This window comes from Nomascus leucogenys, chromosome 2 (genome assembly GCF_006542625.1).
Source record: "Nomascus leucogenys isolate Asia chromosome 2, Asia_NLE_v1, whole genome shotgun sequence".
Taxonomy (NCBI): Eukaryota; Metazoa; Chordata; class Mammalia; order Primates; family Hylobatidae; genus Nomascus; species Nomascus leucogenys.
The window spans coordinates 58,649,647-58,668,257 of NC_044382.1; the positions used below are offsets into that span (position 1 = coordinate 58,649,647).

At 34.7% G+C, this 18,611-nt stretch overlaps 1 protein-coding gene across 2 annotated transcripts in view; it reads left to right on the top strand.

Moving 5' to 3' along the window:
• Window positions 1-17,311, top strand: part of CDH8 (cadherin 8) — a 378,266-nt gene extending 360,955 nt beyond the window's left edge. Inside the window, exons 11-13 of one of the 2 annotated variants that reach the window (XM_030795969.1) lie at window positions 9,224-9,475; window positions 10,846-11,028; window positions 17,042-17,311. In XM_030795969.1, coding sequence (XP_030651829.1) covers window positions 9,224-9,475; window positions 10,846-11,028; window positions 17,042-17,088 — 482 coding nt within the window. In that variant the 3' untranslated portion in view covers window positions 17,089-17,311. Of the gene's footprint in view, window positions 1-9,223; window positions 9,476-10,845; window positions 12,938-17,041 lie in introns of those variants that run through there. The other variant, XM_003263129.4, reaches the window with a different exon arrangement.
• Window positions 17,312-18,611: the final 1,300 nt, after the last annotated feature.

Below are 18,611 nucleotides of genomic sequence, written 5' to 3' on the forward strand. Positions count from 1 at the left end.
ATACACAACCCCAGGATATATATGCTTTCCAATAGCCTGAAATTGAACTCTCCCTCTCTCTGATTTATTTTAAACCACATGTAACCCTTTACAACAAATAACATGAAGGGAAATAAATTTAAGACCACAAAATATAGCTTATGATTACTTATTCATTTATTTACTCAGCAAATATTTGCTGAAAACTCATTATGCATCTGCAATTGGCTATTTGTTACTTGGAAGTTTCTGAGTTTATTTTTGTACCTCTAATGTCTGTCTTATCTCCGTTACTCTATCATTTCTTTGTAATAGTGTTTTGATAAAAATATAAAGATTTTTTGTAACATCATGTAAGTCATTTATCTGGACATATTGGGGACAATTTGTGAAGGAAATTATGCAGAAAGAAGTGATATTTGAGCATCGATATAAAGAATACATACATCTTCACAATTCAAATTATGGCTAAGGAGAGGTAGAGAGATTATCAAGCAGAACAAAGAGCAAATATGAAAGCCCTGAGGAGGGAAGATGTTTGACTCAGAAAAGGCCAGGATGTCTGGAACATACAGAGACAGGAGAGTGGCAGCACATGAAGCTGGAGAACTAGACAGGGGCTAAACCATGCAGACCTTGGGGGAAGAAACTCAAATCTCTAATGTGTAATCAAGTGCAGAAACTCTAAATGTACTCTTCTCTCTTCCTCGTTTCCCTCCCCCTCAACACACACACACACACACACACACGTAGATAGTTATACATGTTTATCTATTACCCATTTCTATTTGATACAATTTTTCCAGAATAATGTGTTTACTGAATTTTGTTTTTGTTTGGTAACAGGAATTCTTATAAGATTAGAGAGATGGGTAGATAGGTAGTTAGCTATACAGACAGACAGATAGATAGATATTCATTGCTGTCTCATTTTCTAACTTTTAAAAATATTTCTTAGTTTTAATGAATCAGTTAGGTGTTCAGTTCCTTACAACTAAAACCATTCCAAATAGAAGTGGGTTAAACAATGGTACCAATGTTATGAGAATTCCTGCTCTATGCCAAGTCCTGTGCTACAGACTGGGAGTAGAACTGTAACTAAGGCAAGTCGGCCTCAAGGGGCTTATATTTTAATGAAATAAAACATATACATTTTATTTAACAGTATCAATTTTTTTCTAAAGCTTCACAAGAGTAATGCATAAATATTATAAGGGATTAATTGTAGGATGACTGCCTTTAGCACTGTCTCATAACATTCAGTAAAAACCTAACAAATTACTTGAAAAACACAATTACATAAAATGAAGAATAAAACCAAATGTTTTTGTTCACAATCAATTTGTTAATCATAATCTGAATAAAAGTTCATACATATTTACATAACTGTACTCTGCTGCCTGAAACTAAGCAGGTCTAGGTACTTGAAAAGAGTTCTTGTTCATTTGGTCTCCTCTTTACTATTTACTTGGCAAATACGTTGTATTTCTCAGCCAAGGAGAAGGAAACTCAATTCTACTACCACTTTAGGAATATTGTCATTGGCGGCATGCCTGGTGCTCTTAGCCCACTTTAAGTCCCCATGAAGATCTTTTGTGCAAAAGTCAGTCATAAACAACTGGGTATGGAGAATAAAGCAAGCTTCTGAAAATTGAGTTTTTCTTTTTTCTTGGTATATTATTCATCTGTAAAGCATTACAAAAGAATGAGGAACAGGAAAATCCCTAACTGGGAGAAATGATGGGGAATATGAATACATTTGCTTATTGGTATAGACTGGGGTTTGGTTCCTGTGGATCTCAAAATCCACGGGTGCACAAAGTATCATATAAAATGGCATAGTATTTACACATACTCTATGTACATCCTCCCATATACTTCTAATCACCTCTAGATTACTTATAATACCTAATGCAATGTAGTTATTATATATAGATATATTTGATTGTATTTTTAATTTGTATTATTTTAACTATTATAGTTATTTTTTATTTTTTTAAGTATTTTCTATCCACTATTGGTTGAATCCACAGATGTGGAACCCTGGATACAGAAAGCTGACATATTTGAATACACCTATCGAGAATGTCAGAGACCCAGGAGATAACGTGATGACATGTTTCTATTTCAGTGTAACACAACTGTAGTAGATGGGACATCAGCCTATCGATTGGATATTAGTTCATCTTAGAGAATGATCTAATGTGTTTACTGAATTTTGTTTTTGTTTGGTAACAGGAATTCTTATAAGATTAGAGAGATGGGTAGATAGGTAGTTAGCTATACAGACAGATAGATAGATATTCATTGCTGTCTCATTTTCTAACTTTTAAAAATATTTCTTAGTTCTAATGAATCAGTTAGGTGTTCAGTTCCTTTCTGATCAGCCCGTTTCTTAAATTGATCTTGTCAGCATATCCTTCTATCTTTTGGAAACCGTTGTTTTACCCTCAACTTCAAGAGATTTCTTTTTTTAAAATAATGTAGTATGTAACTATGGATTCAGTGATCATTTCCTCTCTTTTTTCATATATTTTTTACTTCTAGAAAAATTTCTCTCTTTTATCTAACATCTCATTATTAGGGCACACTCTTCTGTTTACTCTGCTCAAAAAGATAACACAAATGCAATAAAAGTAATCAACAGGAGCGGAAGCTATAGGGGAGAGGGCAGGCTAAGATTCAGAGACAAGAAGATGATACACAATGAAAACATGAAAGACCGAAAAGAAGGTTGTTGAATAATGTAGGAGTAAAATTGAAGCCAAGTTTAGAGGTAGTGAACAGCCAAGATACTATCACTTATATGACTGTTCTTTCCTTTTACACTATTGACAGCAAATAAAACAAACAAGCAAATCAACCAAAAACAAAAAAAAAGCTAAAGTAAAACTAAAGTAAAAAAAAAAAAAGAGTGCATGTAAACAGACAATTAAAAAATCTTCCAAGAAACACCATTGATCATCTTACCAATTGTTGAAAGTCAAAAGTCTTTTTCTTTTTTAAAAAAATCAGAAACGAGGTAAAGGTGCCTACTATAAATTCCTGTACTCAAAATTGTATTAGAAGTTCTCATTAGTATACTAAGATTTTTTTAAAAAATGAAAACAATAATACTTGAAAAGGAATGAATAAAATCCTGTATTTGCAGAGAATGTGTGACTATATAGAAATACCCCCAATATGATCAGATATATTTTTCTATTCCTTATTTTACTAATTTGCTCTTTAAATCCTTATTTCCTTTCCTCTGGTTGCCTTAGGCTTATTTTGCTCTTCTTTTTATATGGCTGATGGTGAAAAATTAGGTTATTGATTTGAGAGCTTTCTGCTTTTTTAATACAGACATTTAAAGCTATAAATTTCCCTCTAAGGACTCCCTTAATTGCAACTCACACATTTTGATTCATCATATCTTTATTTATATTTGTTTCATTTTGTTTTTAATTTCCCTTTTGCTTTCTTCTTTGATCTATTGGCTATTTAAGAGTACATTATTTAATTTCTACATGTCTATGAGTGTCCCAAATTTCTCCCTATTATTAGTTTCATTCCATTGTGGTCAGACAACCTACTTTGGATTAGTTCTATCATTCTATCATGTATTGTGGTTTGTTTTATGGCCTAGCATATAGTTCACAGTGCAGACTGTTCCAAGTTCACTTAACAAGAATATTTATTGTACAGTTGTTGAGTGTTCCACAGTGTTAGGTACAGTTTGTATCGTTTTTCAAGTCTTCTACCTTCTACCTTGATTTCTGCCTCATTGTTTTATTATTGAAAATGAGATGTTAGAGTATGCCACTATTACTTTTTAATTTCTAGATATTTTATGCTCAAAAAATAGATATTTTATGCTGAAAAACATAATTGTTTTACACAATTGCTTTGTAAAACAGTTAAGACAAAAAAGGAGAAAAACTATGCATTTATATTGTCTTTTATAAGTAGATAATTATCATCACTGAAACTCTTTTTATTTTTAATGTGGATTTGAGTCACCATCTAGGGTCATTTGCTTTCAGTTTGAAGACAACTTCCTTTAGCATATCTTAGTAAACATGCCTGCTGGTGACAAATTCTCTCATTTTTTTGTCCGTCCGAGAATATCTTTACTTCATATACATATTTATTTTGAAAGATAGCTCTGCTGAATATGATTGTTGGTTGACAATTTTTTTCCTTGAGCATTTTGAATATGTTATCCCACGTCCGTCTGGCCTTCATTGTTTCTATGAAATTTTTGCTGTTAAGTGATGAGTCAATTTTCTCTTGTTTTTAACATGTTCTACTTGGTTTTGGCTTTCCGTGTTTTCACTATGATGTGTATATTTATGAATATCTTTGTGTTTATGTTCTTGGAGTTCCTTGAGCTTTCTGGATGTACAGACTATTTTTTTTTAATTCAGGTTTTCAATGATATTTTTTCTGTTTCTTTCTCCTTCTCCTCCCCTAGTACACTCACTGCACATTTGTTGGTGCACTTAATGGTGTTATACACTTTTTGAGGCTCTACTTATTTCTCTTTATTCTTTTTTTCTCTCTGTTCTTTAGTTTGTGTATTCTTTATTGTTCTATCTTTGAGTTCACTCATCATTTCTTTTGCCAATTCAAGTCTACTGTTTAGTCACTCTAGTTAATTTTTTATTGTCCGTCTCATGGTCTGTTTCTTTTTGCCAGCTGTTTTCCCCCTGTGGATCATATTTTCTTCATTCTTTGCATGTCTCATAATCTTCTGTTGGAAACTAGGCATTTTAGATAATATAGCAAAACTGGGTACTGGCCTCTGAAGGCTTATTTTGTTTGATTACTTGTTTAATGACTGACTGGGTTGTCTTAGTGAAGTCCATTTCCCCCTCTGTGGTATTAAACCCATGATGTTTCACTTCAGGGAATCTCAAGCATGGGTATGTCCACAGTCACTTTAGAATTACAATTGTTTGGGCAGGGCTCCCCTTGATTGCCTTTTCCCCTGACCATGTCTAGCTATTGAATTCCACTAATTTCCAACAGGATTTCTTTATTGTTTGTAAGGCTGCCTTGGAACCTAAATTACTCTACAGACTAATCCATTCAAATTTGATCTTCTTTGAAAGAGTAGTTTCCTAGGTCAGAGTTTCAGATTAGTTCTGACCCAAGTGAACTCCATAGGCTCTCTCTTTCCAAGATTCCCTGCTTTCCACCCCCCTGGGCAAAATTCTGAGCTATTGGCTCTGGAGCTGGTTTGAAGATTATGGCATGTTTCTCTGAGGGACAGCTAAACCTTAGGACAGAGCATATGATGCTGGGGGAAAAATAGCCTCAAGTCTTTTTGGCTTGCCTCTCCCAGTGTACAGTGGGCTAGAGAAAGGGCGATTGAGGCTCCATATTCTCAGTGGCACAGTGCGCATGAGTAGGGACCAGGAGGAAGAAAAGAGTCCCCGCCTCTTGACCATACTGACTTAGAACTTAGCTTGAACAGTAAGTAACTTGGAACAGAATGAGAATGTCTGACATCCCACCTTTCCCCCAGAAAATCATCCTCCAACTGCTCGCTGCAGGGAGAGGGACCCCTGTGTTCTTGGCTAAACCAGTTTGGAGTAAAGTTCCTACCTCACTGAGCTGAGACAAGGAAGGACGGGAGTGGGTTCTTGTTCATGCACCAGAGTCTTACCATTCTTACCAAGCTCTAGTCGATTTTCTTGAATAAATGTTTCTTTGTTTGTTGCTTGCCTCCAGATCCATTTCCAGAATCTTTAAATGTTTTTCCATTTATAATTTTCACCAGTTTCACTGGAAAGCACATCTGTAGAGCTCCTTTTCTATCATGCTGAAATGGAATTCTCTGATAAGATACGCTTTTATAAATAAAAAGAAAGTCTCAGAAGATTGCTGAAGCTAAAATCAATGTATAAGACAATTAAATTTTATATACCAGCAGCAGTGAGTTGAAAATGTATTTTTTAAAAGGTAACTAAATTTTAAACAGGTTTACTATCACAATAAACTATATACACCAGCAAAAATAAATCTAACAAAAAGATGTGGACATTTTTATAAGCTAAAAACATTTAATTGACATATATTGAAGAACATAAAGAAATAATTGTCTTAATATAGAAAACTGATGATAAAGATGTAATTATTTCAAAATTGGTTAGTATTTCAATATAACTTCCACCAAGTTTCTTATAGGAATTTTTATAAAACGTTATAATCTGATTCTATATTTTTCAGAGAATAGCAAATGAACAATAATAGCCAAAATATTCTTAAAGAACACGGTATGAGAAAATGCTGTAACCAATATCAAGATTTATGATAAAGCTTTCATACATAAGAAACAGGGTATTCATGCAGGGTTAGAGAATCAGCTTATTGAAACAGAATAAAGATCTCTTAAAAGAATGAGGAAGCATAAAAATTTCATTTGTGAGAAAATGATCTTTGACGATCAGTAAGTAAGTGATAAGTAACTCCATAATTAACATTGAGAAACTCAATTTTTAGCATAGAAAACAGTCAAATTAATACAACAACCCAAGAATAATTTTATATAATTAAGAATTTTTAAAATAAGGCTTGAAAACACTAATTATAAGAGGTTGATAAAATAAACTATATTAAATTCAAAAATTTAAATGAAATGAAAAGGCATCATGAGTGTTAGAGAAGAAACCACAACTTTGTAGAAGATATTTACAACATTTAAGATATAAAAAATTATTCCAAGAACATTAATTTGAGCTTTGTGAAACTGCTAATATTCTATGGTTTTTGATGTGTAAAATAATGGCAATTTCATTCAGCCTAATGAAAGAACTCAAGTAAATTGAAAACAAATACAATTACCAACCCAAAAATAGGAAAAAAAAAAAAAAAAAAAACAACAGATGAGTAGGTAAAAAAGGAATTGAGGTTGCCTGGAACTGGCAGGTAAAATTTAGCAAGAATAACTCATAGACTTTCTTTACTCAGTCAACAATTTTCTGTGTGTAGAAAGGAGAGCAAGATAGGCAAATTCCAGGATTAGTAAAAAAATATATATATAAGTATGAATTTAGTGTTAGACCCACCAATGCTTTTCTCCGTAGTAAAAGAGATAGCTTTGTTCTGCAGCAAGGAATATTCCTGCTGCAGTTTCTAAATTATTATAACAGGCTGTTATTAAAGCAGAATACGGAAAGATTGTTTCTCATAGAAATGTCAACCACAAAAAGACAATAGCCTCATTTCAGTTTTATTAATTGTCCCTTGAAGAACAAATTCTATCTTTTGTTTTGAACTATCGTGTATAAAACCATCCAGAAATGTTCTTTGTACTAATTAGCTGTACTCAAACTTGTCACATACTTTCTGAAAATATAACACAACTATATATTCTATATCTGTTTTGAGATAATGTTCCTTGCTTTTAGCTTACTGGTGTTTCCATCTAAGTCATGACAATAAAGATTACAGGATCATTTGGTATATAACTGCTTAACTCCATTAGAAATCTCTTTTTCTCAGTATATTCAAATTACTATATAATGATGTACAACCAGAAGAAGTTCAGAAAACAATTGTTAAATCAGAGTGCTTTTTCTATTTGACTGCTTATTAGAAAAGCATTATAGGCCTGTTTATATCTTAAACAAAGCAAAATTAAATATAACCATACATCTATTTTGGAGAATGGCTATCAATTTTTGGAAATCCTAGTATAGTGCTATATGGTACAGTAGTTTTACAAAACTTATTTTAAGTCATCTGAATGGGATATCTCACTTAGTTGAGTATTTTGGAAACCAGTAGGAAACTGATGATCAGAAATTGGATGGCAATGGTTTGGAATCATCATTATTACATGCAATGATTAGGTAGCCCAGGGTTCGGGGGTCTGTAATTTGCCAATATTTGAAAAAACAAACAAAAAAAACCCAAATAATTATTTTGCCCAAATAACACTATGCACTTAGTAACCAAAATTGTGTTTATTTGCTTTTGGCTGTAATATCAGTGAGAGTCAATCAGCATTTCCATTTTGAGTAAATGTATATCTTTCAGTAATCAACATGAGAAAGCAGGTTAGCAATTATTATATACAATGTGACTGCAATTCATGAGATGAGGATGAATGACAACAAAATATTTCAACTTGGGGGTGAAAGTTTGAGAACTGTGTATCTAACATGGGACCAATCACTTCTCACTGACCAGTTTTACTTTGAACTGAAGTATATTCTTAAGTATTGCTTAACTGTTGCTCCAGACAACCAGTATATATCTCCATATAATTAACTGTCACGTGCAAAATGGAGCACATGCTTTTATGACTTCTCATTTTGTTCTTATTATGTAACCACTATAGGTCTTCTCTACAGAATTTTAATGTGTGTGGCATATCTCCTCCAGGTAGTGAATAGGGCTTTTGCTGTATCTTAATGTGAATGCTCTAGGCCATGAATGACCCTCTTTTTAGGTACCTGTGGGAATCAACAAAGTGCATTGTTTTGCAACTGTGTTGTCATACAGTCTATCTTTTAATACAGAGCTTCTCAAACATGTGTTTCAAATATGATGACATTTTATCCAATCAAATTTGCTTAACCTATTATCAGGCTAAATAAAGAAAATCAAGCTTATATATGGTATATGGAGACAAGATAATATATGTCTTCAGAAGGGATACTTAAAGATTATTTTTGTAAAAGAAATATTTTGCATTTTTAAGGTGATGACGGTAAAACTCCCTTGGTCCATCAGGGGCCCCATTCATTCAACCTGTTATGATTGTCCTGGTCCATGCTGATTGAAAAAGTGTGGGCTGGGTGTGGTGGCTCACGCCTGTAATCCCAGCACTTTGGGAGGCCTAGTAGGGCGGATCACGAGGTCAGGAGATCGAGACCATCCTGGCTAACACGGTGAAACCCTGTCTCTACTAAAAATACAAAAAATTAGCCAGGTGTGGTGGTGGGCACCTGTAGGGCTAGCTGCTCGGGAGGCTGAGGCAGGAGAATGGCGTGAACCCAGGAGGAGGAGCTTGCAGTGAGCCGAGATCGCACCACTGCACTCCAGTCTGGGCGACAGAGCAAGACTCCATCCCCCCCCAAAAAAAAAAAAGAAAAAAAGTGCGGAGACGAGTCGGGGAGAAAGGCTGAGCAGTCCATTGAAATTGGTATAGTCTTGAGGTTTGCAAAGGGTTCATGAACTAGAAAAACCAGTGTTATTTGGGCAGTCATTTTAAAATGATGCAAATTATTGTAATTTTTACTTTTTCCAGATAATTCCCTCAGTATTTTGGCAAAGCATAATGGATTCAACCGCCAGAAGCAAGAAGTCTATCTTTTACCAATCGTAATCAGTGATAGTGGAAATCCCCCACTGAGCAGCACCAGCACCCTGACAATCCGGGTCTGTGGCTGCAGCAATGACGGTGTCGTCCAGTCTTGTAATGTTGAAGCTTATGTCCTTCCAATTGGACTCAGTATGGGCGCCTTAATTGCCATATTAGCATGCATCATTTTGCTGTTAGGTATGTATTTTCTTCATAGCCTACTGGTCACCCTTTTTCTGATTCATAAATGACTGTAAATAAAGACAGAAAACTCATCTATACAGGCAATAGCATTCCCTTGGGGAAGAGGAACTTCCTTTCCTTCTCCACATTTTGAGATCTCTAAGAAGAAGTGAAGAGAAAAAGGGTTGTAGTAGTAAATGTCCAATTGAAGAGGGTTTTCAATGCCTTCTTCAATTCCATCACCGGGAAAACGATGAACAAGGCATAATGGTGGTGGCAGTGGGGAAGGGCTTTTATGTTGTTACAACACCATCTATTGCATAAGAAGAACTCTGGGTGTGAGGCACACCAGTTCACTGCAACAGCAGGCTCTACTATGCCCACAATATTGTTTCATTATAGATTGGGTGGCTGAGTCCATTGGATCCCAAATTTGGTGATATAAAAAGAAAGCAAATAAGCAAACTAAAAATAAGTTTTCTTCAAAATACCATTGCATTTCTCTGATATTTTCCTTGAATATAAACATCAATTTAAAATGACGATTGCAAATTAAGATTCTATAACCTTTTAATTAAAAAAGTCCAATTACAACAATGAGATTAGACAATAGGAAAATAGAAAAACAGGAAAGTCGTATCTTATCCTACCCTTGAGGAAAAAAACACCATAAAGACGGTATCAGTTACTGTCTTTCTTGTTCCATCTGTCTTGCTCACCCAGTGCCTTGGATTTAAGCATCACTTTGATGACATATTTTGCCCCATTAGCCCACATTTGATTTGGCTGATCTGGCTAGTCGGGTATGTTTTCCTTGCCCTTTCTTCACATTCAGGTTTCTCTTCCCAGCTAGAGGCATTCCAGCCCTCCCACAAGACAAGTTGGCCATGCAAATTTGACATTCACTTTTTTTAGAAAAGAACATAATTTAATTGGAGAGTGCGTTGAAAAACTGTGAAAGCCCAAGGACCTAGTTCGCTCCTTTTTTTAAATAGAAGGGAGCTTTGGAACCAAAGGATGTTAAAGGACTTGCTTGAGACACACATCAAGCTAGTCATACTTTCAGTGCTATTTTCTACTTTGTGCCACTCACTCTAATGACCATAACAGTATAAAATGTAGCTTTCACCATGAATACATGCATGCCAATTCTTTTAACCCAGCTCTATCACCGTTTAATAAACCAATAATCTGGAACAGTATTTACTCAAAATTTAATGTTCATCCTTCAGAAAGATGTTTAGCTTAATTTTCTAGTAAATATTATTAAAGGTGTATGCTCATACAATTTTGTAAAAATACCCCTCTCTCCTAACATATATAGTGTGTTGCTTGTGAAATTATATGCTTGTTTGGCTGACTGTTATTTAATATTTTTCCTCTAGTCATCGTGGTGCTGTTTGTAACTCTACGGCGGCATAAAAACGAACCATTAATTATCAAAGATGATGAAGACGTTCGAGAAAACATCATTCGCTACGATGATGAAGGAGGAGGGGAGGAGGACACAGAGGCTTTTGACATTGCAACTTTACAAAATCCAGATGGAATTAATGGATTTTTACCCCGTAAGGATATTAAACCAGATTTGCAGTTTATGCCAAGGCAAGGGCTTGCTCCAGTTCCAAATGGTGTTGATGTCGATGAATTTATAAATGTAAGGCTGCATGAGGCAGATAATGATCCCACAGCCCCGCCATATGACTCCATTCAGATATATGGCTATGAAGGCCGAGGGTCAGTGGCTGGCTCCCTCAGCTCCTTGGAGTCCACCACATCAGACTCAGACCAGAATTTTGACTACCTCAGTGACTGGGGTCCCCGCTTTAAGAGACTGGGCGAACTCTACTCTGTTGGTGAAAGTGACAAAGAAACTTGACAGTGGATTAAAAATAAATCACTGGAACTGAGCATTCTGTAATATTCTAGGGTCACTCCCCTTAGATACAACCAATGTGGCTATTTGTTTTAGAGGCAAGTTTAGCACCAGTCATCTATAAACTCAACCACATTTTAATGTTGAACCAAAAAAAGATAATAAAATAAAACAGTATATGTTAGGAGGTTATAAATCTTGTGGAGTGTGAATTAAGTATGTGGAGTGTCTAGAAGTCCTTGGATATTTGATATTTACCTGACCACCACAGACAAAGATTGGGATCCTGGCTAATCCTTAGATAAATGGTTTAAATAGAGGAAAAAATCATAATTAAAAGGTGCTTTCTTAGAAAAAAAAAATACGGACCTGCAAGGAATCTGCTGCTGATATGTGTCTTCTGCAAGGATTTTTATGAATGCAAATGGTTTTTTCCCCTTCACCAATAAGGATCCCACCACAAATGATAAAGCAATACTTGGTCTGCTGTACGTTATAACTTTTTGGAGTTTTCAGAGGCCTCCTAGATTATACGTTACGGTGACCACACATTGTACATAATTGTTGGCCCCACTCACCAGAGACTGAATAGCATCTTTAAATATTGTGTCAAGCCTTAAAATATTCACATGTTCGTAATCCATTCCAGGGTGGGGCTTGCCAGTTCAGTGGTGGGAGGAGAGAAATCCCATTCAAACATGCTTGTTTTCTAGAAGCAGGATTCCTCGTTCCCTCCTCTTCATCTTCTTCCACAAGGACACAAAGATAAACTGTATCACACAGTGGACTACATAAGAGACAGATGGTTTTATTGCTAGCGCGTGAATTTATTTGTTTAATCCTCGAAATAAATATTTTATTGATGTCCATTAATGCTTTTATTTATTAAGGTTGGTAATCTATAGATTAAGGGGATATATGGGAAAAAACTAAATTATATCCATTAATAATCCTTTAGATTGTTTTATATAAATATATATACAATGAATGTTTAATACATGTACATTTTGATGAGATGAGTATGGCAGGCAATATTATCGAAAGGAGAACTAATAGTCTCTTTAGAGTAGAAAGTGTTATTGTAACTGGTGATGGCAGGAACAGCATTTTCCCAGAGAAACTTTTGGACTGTTTTCTATTTTGTTCATAATCCTAGTATTTGGTGTTTTTACTACAAGCACAAACATCCTAAAATATATTGATTCCTGTGAATATTTAAACTCTAGACTTTTAGATACCTACATCATGCCCTGCCCAATAAACATGCTTCAAGTTACCCCCACAGTTTTAGAGCAGGAACTGATTTGTACATAATTTCACTGCCTATGTTTTTAGCACTCCTATCCCTGATCTTCATGGTGATGCACAGAATGTCTTAGAATCCAAAAAGGAACAGCACTAGAAGATGTGAGCATATTTAATTTGTAATGCAAACCTGCCATTTAGGAGTAGAAAATGTATGATAAAACTCAAGTATTACATGCAGATCATTTTAATTTTCTACTTTGCTTTAATGCAATATTGTTTATTTACTCCATGTATTGTATTCAGAGAAACTCCTGTATTGTTTCCTACTTTGTGAAATATATTTTTATAAATACCTTTGTTGTCATTAATTTTTTTTTTCAATCAGTGGAAGATCTATTAACAGAATCATCAACTCAAACTAAGATTCTAGAATACTCAACCAAATCATCCCAAGGGTCACTTTTGTTTGTAAGACTCTTTACTATAAAGAAACAGAGAAGAGAAATGGCTTGCCAGTGATCACACAGCAAGATACCAGCAGGGACATAAAAGGAACGTGGAACACCTAAAGACTAGTCCAACTGTGTCATTTGGGTCCTTCTGGAAGCAGACACATTGGGGAGGGGAAAACCTGCAGACAAGTTTGCAGACCTAAAACTTCTAACAATAAAGGGATTGGGAGCAGGATTTGGCAAGAGAGTCTTAGACTGCAGTGCAGACCTGGCAACATCTCTGCCAGTCTGACGGGGGTTCTAGAGTGAAAACATATCCACTAAAGCAGTCAGGCTGTGGCCCTCTGTCATCTCAGTCATTAGTGTGGGGCTGCTAAGAAGAGAACGGTTTTTGACTCAAAAACCGAAGGCACGAACTTCTAGAGGCTACCTCCACTGTGACAGAAACAACATGTTTAAATACTATACTAACAATTTATAACTATCCAGTGGCTTAATCAACTTTTTATTGAGTTTCTGTTGCTGAGAATAAGTTATCTTTTATGCGTATTATTACGGCTAGTGAACACTTTTTCTTGAGGTCAAAGGGATGGTCCAACACGACTTTAAAATATACTAGGACTTGGCACAGTGTCTAAAGCAAGTGCTTGGTGAATGTAAATTATTATTAGTAGTTGCAGTAATAATCAATAGTAATATTCCAACTATCCTACGCCTTCCAAATCAAGGAGAGATTATTATTATGTTTTATGTATCTCTTGAACTTCAGACTCATTTCTAGTGTACTTTGAAGTGCCCAAAGATTATAGACACACAAATATGTCTAACAGAAAAATTACAGTATTTTTTAAGGAGTATAAAATCTATATCCTCAGATATTTGTAATCAACAGGATAATCTTCGTACAGTGGTTTCTGTGAGCAGGAGATAATGACTGGTGTACCAGTTGCCCAAATATCGCCTAAGTATTCTCTTTGCCTAGGAACACAGAATGAAAGCTTGAATCTCTTGCTGACTTTCTTTGCCACCACAGTGTCAGCATTTTGAGTTTAAAAGCCTATTTCAGGTCTTGTAACATAGAATAAAGTGACTAATACCTTGATCCTAATAAGATTGACCTATACTTTTAGAGTGTTGTGAATTAAACTAAAAATCTCAGGAACTATCTCTCTCTTTCTCTCTCTCTCTCTCTCTCTCACACACACACACACAAAACAAACAAACAAACAAAAAACACACATTTTGACTTCAGGTTTTACTTTAACAATAGACTTGCCAGGACTTTCCCAACCAAAAGAGATTAATAAGGTTCCTAACATTTTGTAAGATTCAAGTATCCCATGCTCAACTTGTTAAATAACACATTTTAAAAACTTTATTGAAATGACTATTTTTTTAAAGCTATGTGCATTGTTGTCTGTTTCATCAACATTGACATAGCAGAAACAAGAGTACTCTCTGCTAAATGGAGAAGAACGATTAAGGTGGAGCCAAGTGAGACAAAGTTATCTCCCTCTGCCTACCTCACAATTCAAGGTTTCCACTTAGGGAACTGATGCATCCCTGGGTGATTGGACACAACATAGGATCAGTTCAGCCTCTACTCTGCCTATGATTTGATCAAATCATATTAGCAAAATGTCTCTTAAACATCCATATATTAATATTAAAGAGTATTAAGGGAGACATTTCTTAATATTTTTATGAGTATAGTTATAAGTTTCTAAACGTTTATAATACAATGATTAAAATATGCTATTTTAAAATTCATGTGTTAACCTTGCCACACAGAATTATGACTTCTAAGGTGTAAGCTTTAAAGTGAAACTGTTTTGAAAAAAATCTGCTGTTAAGTGTATGTGTATATATAGAAGAAAAGGAAACTTAGATTTACTGGTATCACCAGTGAAGCAAGAATGCTTAGAAAGATAGAAATGTGTCTTTGGGAGAGTCTGCTTAATCAGATGCTTAAAGTAAAACAAGTCTCTGCATGAGACTTACAAATCTCCTAGGAGCAGCTGGATCCCACACTGAGACTCAGCAGAGTTCTGGGCTATGCTGTACTTTGGAAAAGGAAAAGCGGGTGCTGAGAGCTAAGTAGCCAATTACTCTTTATAGCCACATAAGGACTGAAGGCAAGTAGGCCCTTCCAACAAGTTGTATTATGCGATCACTGGCTTTGCAGGGTATCTCACGAATGTATAACCTTCTGATTGCCTTTTTGATTGAAAGTTCCATCTGAGATCAGGGCAGTGTAACCAGTAATAAGATTTCAAAAAATCCCATCACTGGCACTGTCGGAAAGGCTGAGCATGACTGAAATCCTATCATTGTCAGTCAAAAAGATAAGGTAACAGGGGGCATCACTATAAAAGCTCTATAAATGCACAACTGAAACATGAATATCAACATTAAAAAGAATATATATGTATATCCTTATACATATATTTATAAATATATTCAAGTATATAAATATGCACACATATACACAATTAAGTTACTGGGGATAATTTATAGTTTTAATTTTTCATCTCATAATCTCATGCACTGCCAAAAAATTGAAATTGTGGCTGTCTGTTTTCATGAATCTAAACTTGAATTTGAAAGAAATTGAATTGAAGGTAAAGGGTTTTAAAAGCAGGTTTTTATTTGTGAACAAAATAATGGCTCATAATACCTGGGATTAGAATTAAATATGCCACATTGTGAGGCTGTACTTAGACTTTTTAAATGTCATTGTATTTTTTGTGGACAAAATAATTGCAGAATATATTTTGCAGGAAATACTTTTCTATATTTTTTCAACTTCAGTACAGTTTTATTTGCTATAAAAAGTGTCTTTGCACTGTTACTCAGCCAAACAGTGTTGAATGTATTATTTGCCCTTGTAATTATTGCTCGTTATGATAGTTGTGGAAGAGCATGTCTTTATGATCTATCATTTTAAAAATACATTTATTATCATTGTAGTTTTAGTCAACGCAAATTTATGGATTACATGGTATACCGTTGCTATTGAAGATATTCTAGTCCTAGTATTTTGAGCACAGACCTAGTGTTATGGAGGACCATAAAATTTAAAACTCTCCTGACTTGATGGACTATCTGAGGAACAATAATTTTGTCTGCCACATTTATTGAGTATCTATCAATACAGAAATTAAGCTACATGGTTGATACAGAAAGATTAAATACAGTAGCATTCTCAAACTTATTTTCTTTATTTTTAAAATGTACCTAATCAATCTCATAAGAACTAATTGTTGAATTTTTTTTAATCTATGGATAAATACTATTTGAGTCTGGGTTTAAGTTTGGTTGGTCTGACACTAAATCCCCTTAACTTTCAACTAAACAGTTATCTCTGTAATTATAATATGAGACTTTTGATGATAAGAAATAGAAACTAAGTTATATATGGTGCTATGGAAGTACTGAGGAGGAAGTAAGGGGCCCCATATGGGAAGACTCAAGAAGGCGTCACCAGTGAAATTTTCCAAAAAGACGGGAACTCAAGAATGGGTGCAACAGAAATCACAGTTTTTCCAAATACTAAAAGGGAAAATTATAAAAGGCACCAATGGTACATTTTTGGACATTCAGAAAGATCCAGAAATTAGGTGCTTATAGGACACTCTAGGTTTGCCAAATTGTAGTGTTTTATGGATAGGAAAAATGAAGTTCAGAAACGTTATAAGGAATTTTCAGGGTTAAATTACACATCAAATATGTGAGAGAAACAAATTACATGCTGGTATTTGGGGTCATTTCCTGAGCTGTAATGTTGTAAGTGTTTTTGTATGTATTCTCCTCCTTCCTTTATGTGTGGAAGTTTCATCTAGGTCTCAAGGTTAGTAGGCATTTGCTGGAGAAAATGGTGCCTTTGGGTACTATTTCTCCAACTTGAGTTACCTGCCACCATCTAATTCACATCTTGAATGCAAGTATTATTTCTTGCAAGTATCCCTACTAATAGATAATAGATATTTCTATTATTATCCACAGATTACAGAAGAGGGTTGCTAGGAGGAATATCACAAGATGCTGTCTGAAGAGAAAGACTGTGGAAAACCATGGCTTCAATGAACTCAGAGGTCAGGACCAGAAAAGGAAATGAGAGGTCACCAAAGCCAAATGTTAATTTCTTGGGATTTCTTCTGTACATGCAAAGAACTTCAGGCCATCCTATGATTCCTCATAAATAAGAGGAAGATTTTAACAATTATGCTCTAAGATGGAACATGACAATTTAGGAGTCATTGGGCTCACCCCCTGCCCTTTCCAATGTTGCTCTGCTTTAACTACAGATATGTCTAATGGTTTTCTAAATTTTCTTTAACTTAACCTCTAAAGTTTGAGAGCTATGTCATCTTTGTCAAGTCTGATTGTTGAGTATGTGAATGGATGTTTTTGGCTCAATGTTAGAGCCAAAATTTATAAATAATAATTATTTATACATAATGATATTGCAAATAAACTTTAAAAAAGACCTTTAAACATAAAAATTCTTTTCTATAAAATACATACTAGGTACCAGTAACAGAAAAAGGATACACTCACCACACTTCTCTTGCCTTTCAAGACATGGAATTAAATTGGATAAATTACAGAAGCAAATAAATGATAAAACAATTGATTTGGCTACCCTGTGGAAGAACTAAGCAGACAGGGTTTTTAAAGCACAGAGAAAGAATATGTATCTAAGTCTATCAAGGCAAGATACCTTTCTTGAGGCTGTGTTAGAATGAGTCCTGGAGGGAAGCAAATCTTGGACAGAGAGTATCAAAAAGTAACGCCAGTTTGAGGTCCTGACATCTGAAAATAAATGGTGATGTGAGGGGATCTCTCAATGGGCTTCAATATTGTGTTTCTCAATGTATGAAATTCTCCAAGTTACAAAAACAATCAGTATCCTTATATATTTAAGAAATATGTACCAAAGAGTTCCCATTCATTTGGGTGCTGGGAATACAGCATTGAATAGGACAAAGGAGGTTTTTTTTTCAAAGAGCTGGTAAAATGGAAGAAACGTAAATAAATAGAAATACAAAAACTTGATACGTAGAACAAAATAGATGGATGAGAAACTAAATGTTTTACTTCCAGTGGACAGAATGATATTTGAGTTGCCATGTGAAGTTTTTGTAATCAAGGAAAACCATAGTAAAGGGTTTGGGAATGTTTATGTTAGTTGTTCTCCTGGACTGAATCAGTGGCATATACAAGAATGAATATGAGGTCCAGATTATAATGGTTAAAGGTGAAAGAGATGCAACAGATGTGGAAACCTGGGAAGAGACCATATTATCGAGGTTCTTGTCAACCAAGATAAGGAGCTCATGTTTACTTAATGTAAAAGAGAAGGCAATTGAAGGGATCTAAAAGCAGGGGGATGATATGATATGATCTGATTTATATTTTAAAAATAATCACTCTTGCTCTATATGAAAATCAGACTGTAGGAGACAGGAATGAAAGTGGGAAACCCAGATAGAAGATTTTTATCATAAGCCAAGAACATATTATCTTGACTTTCTGGAGTGGTAATACAAATAGAAGAAATACCCAGAATTCA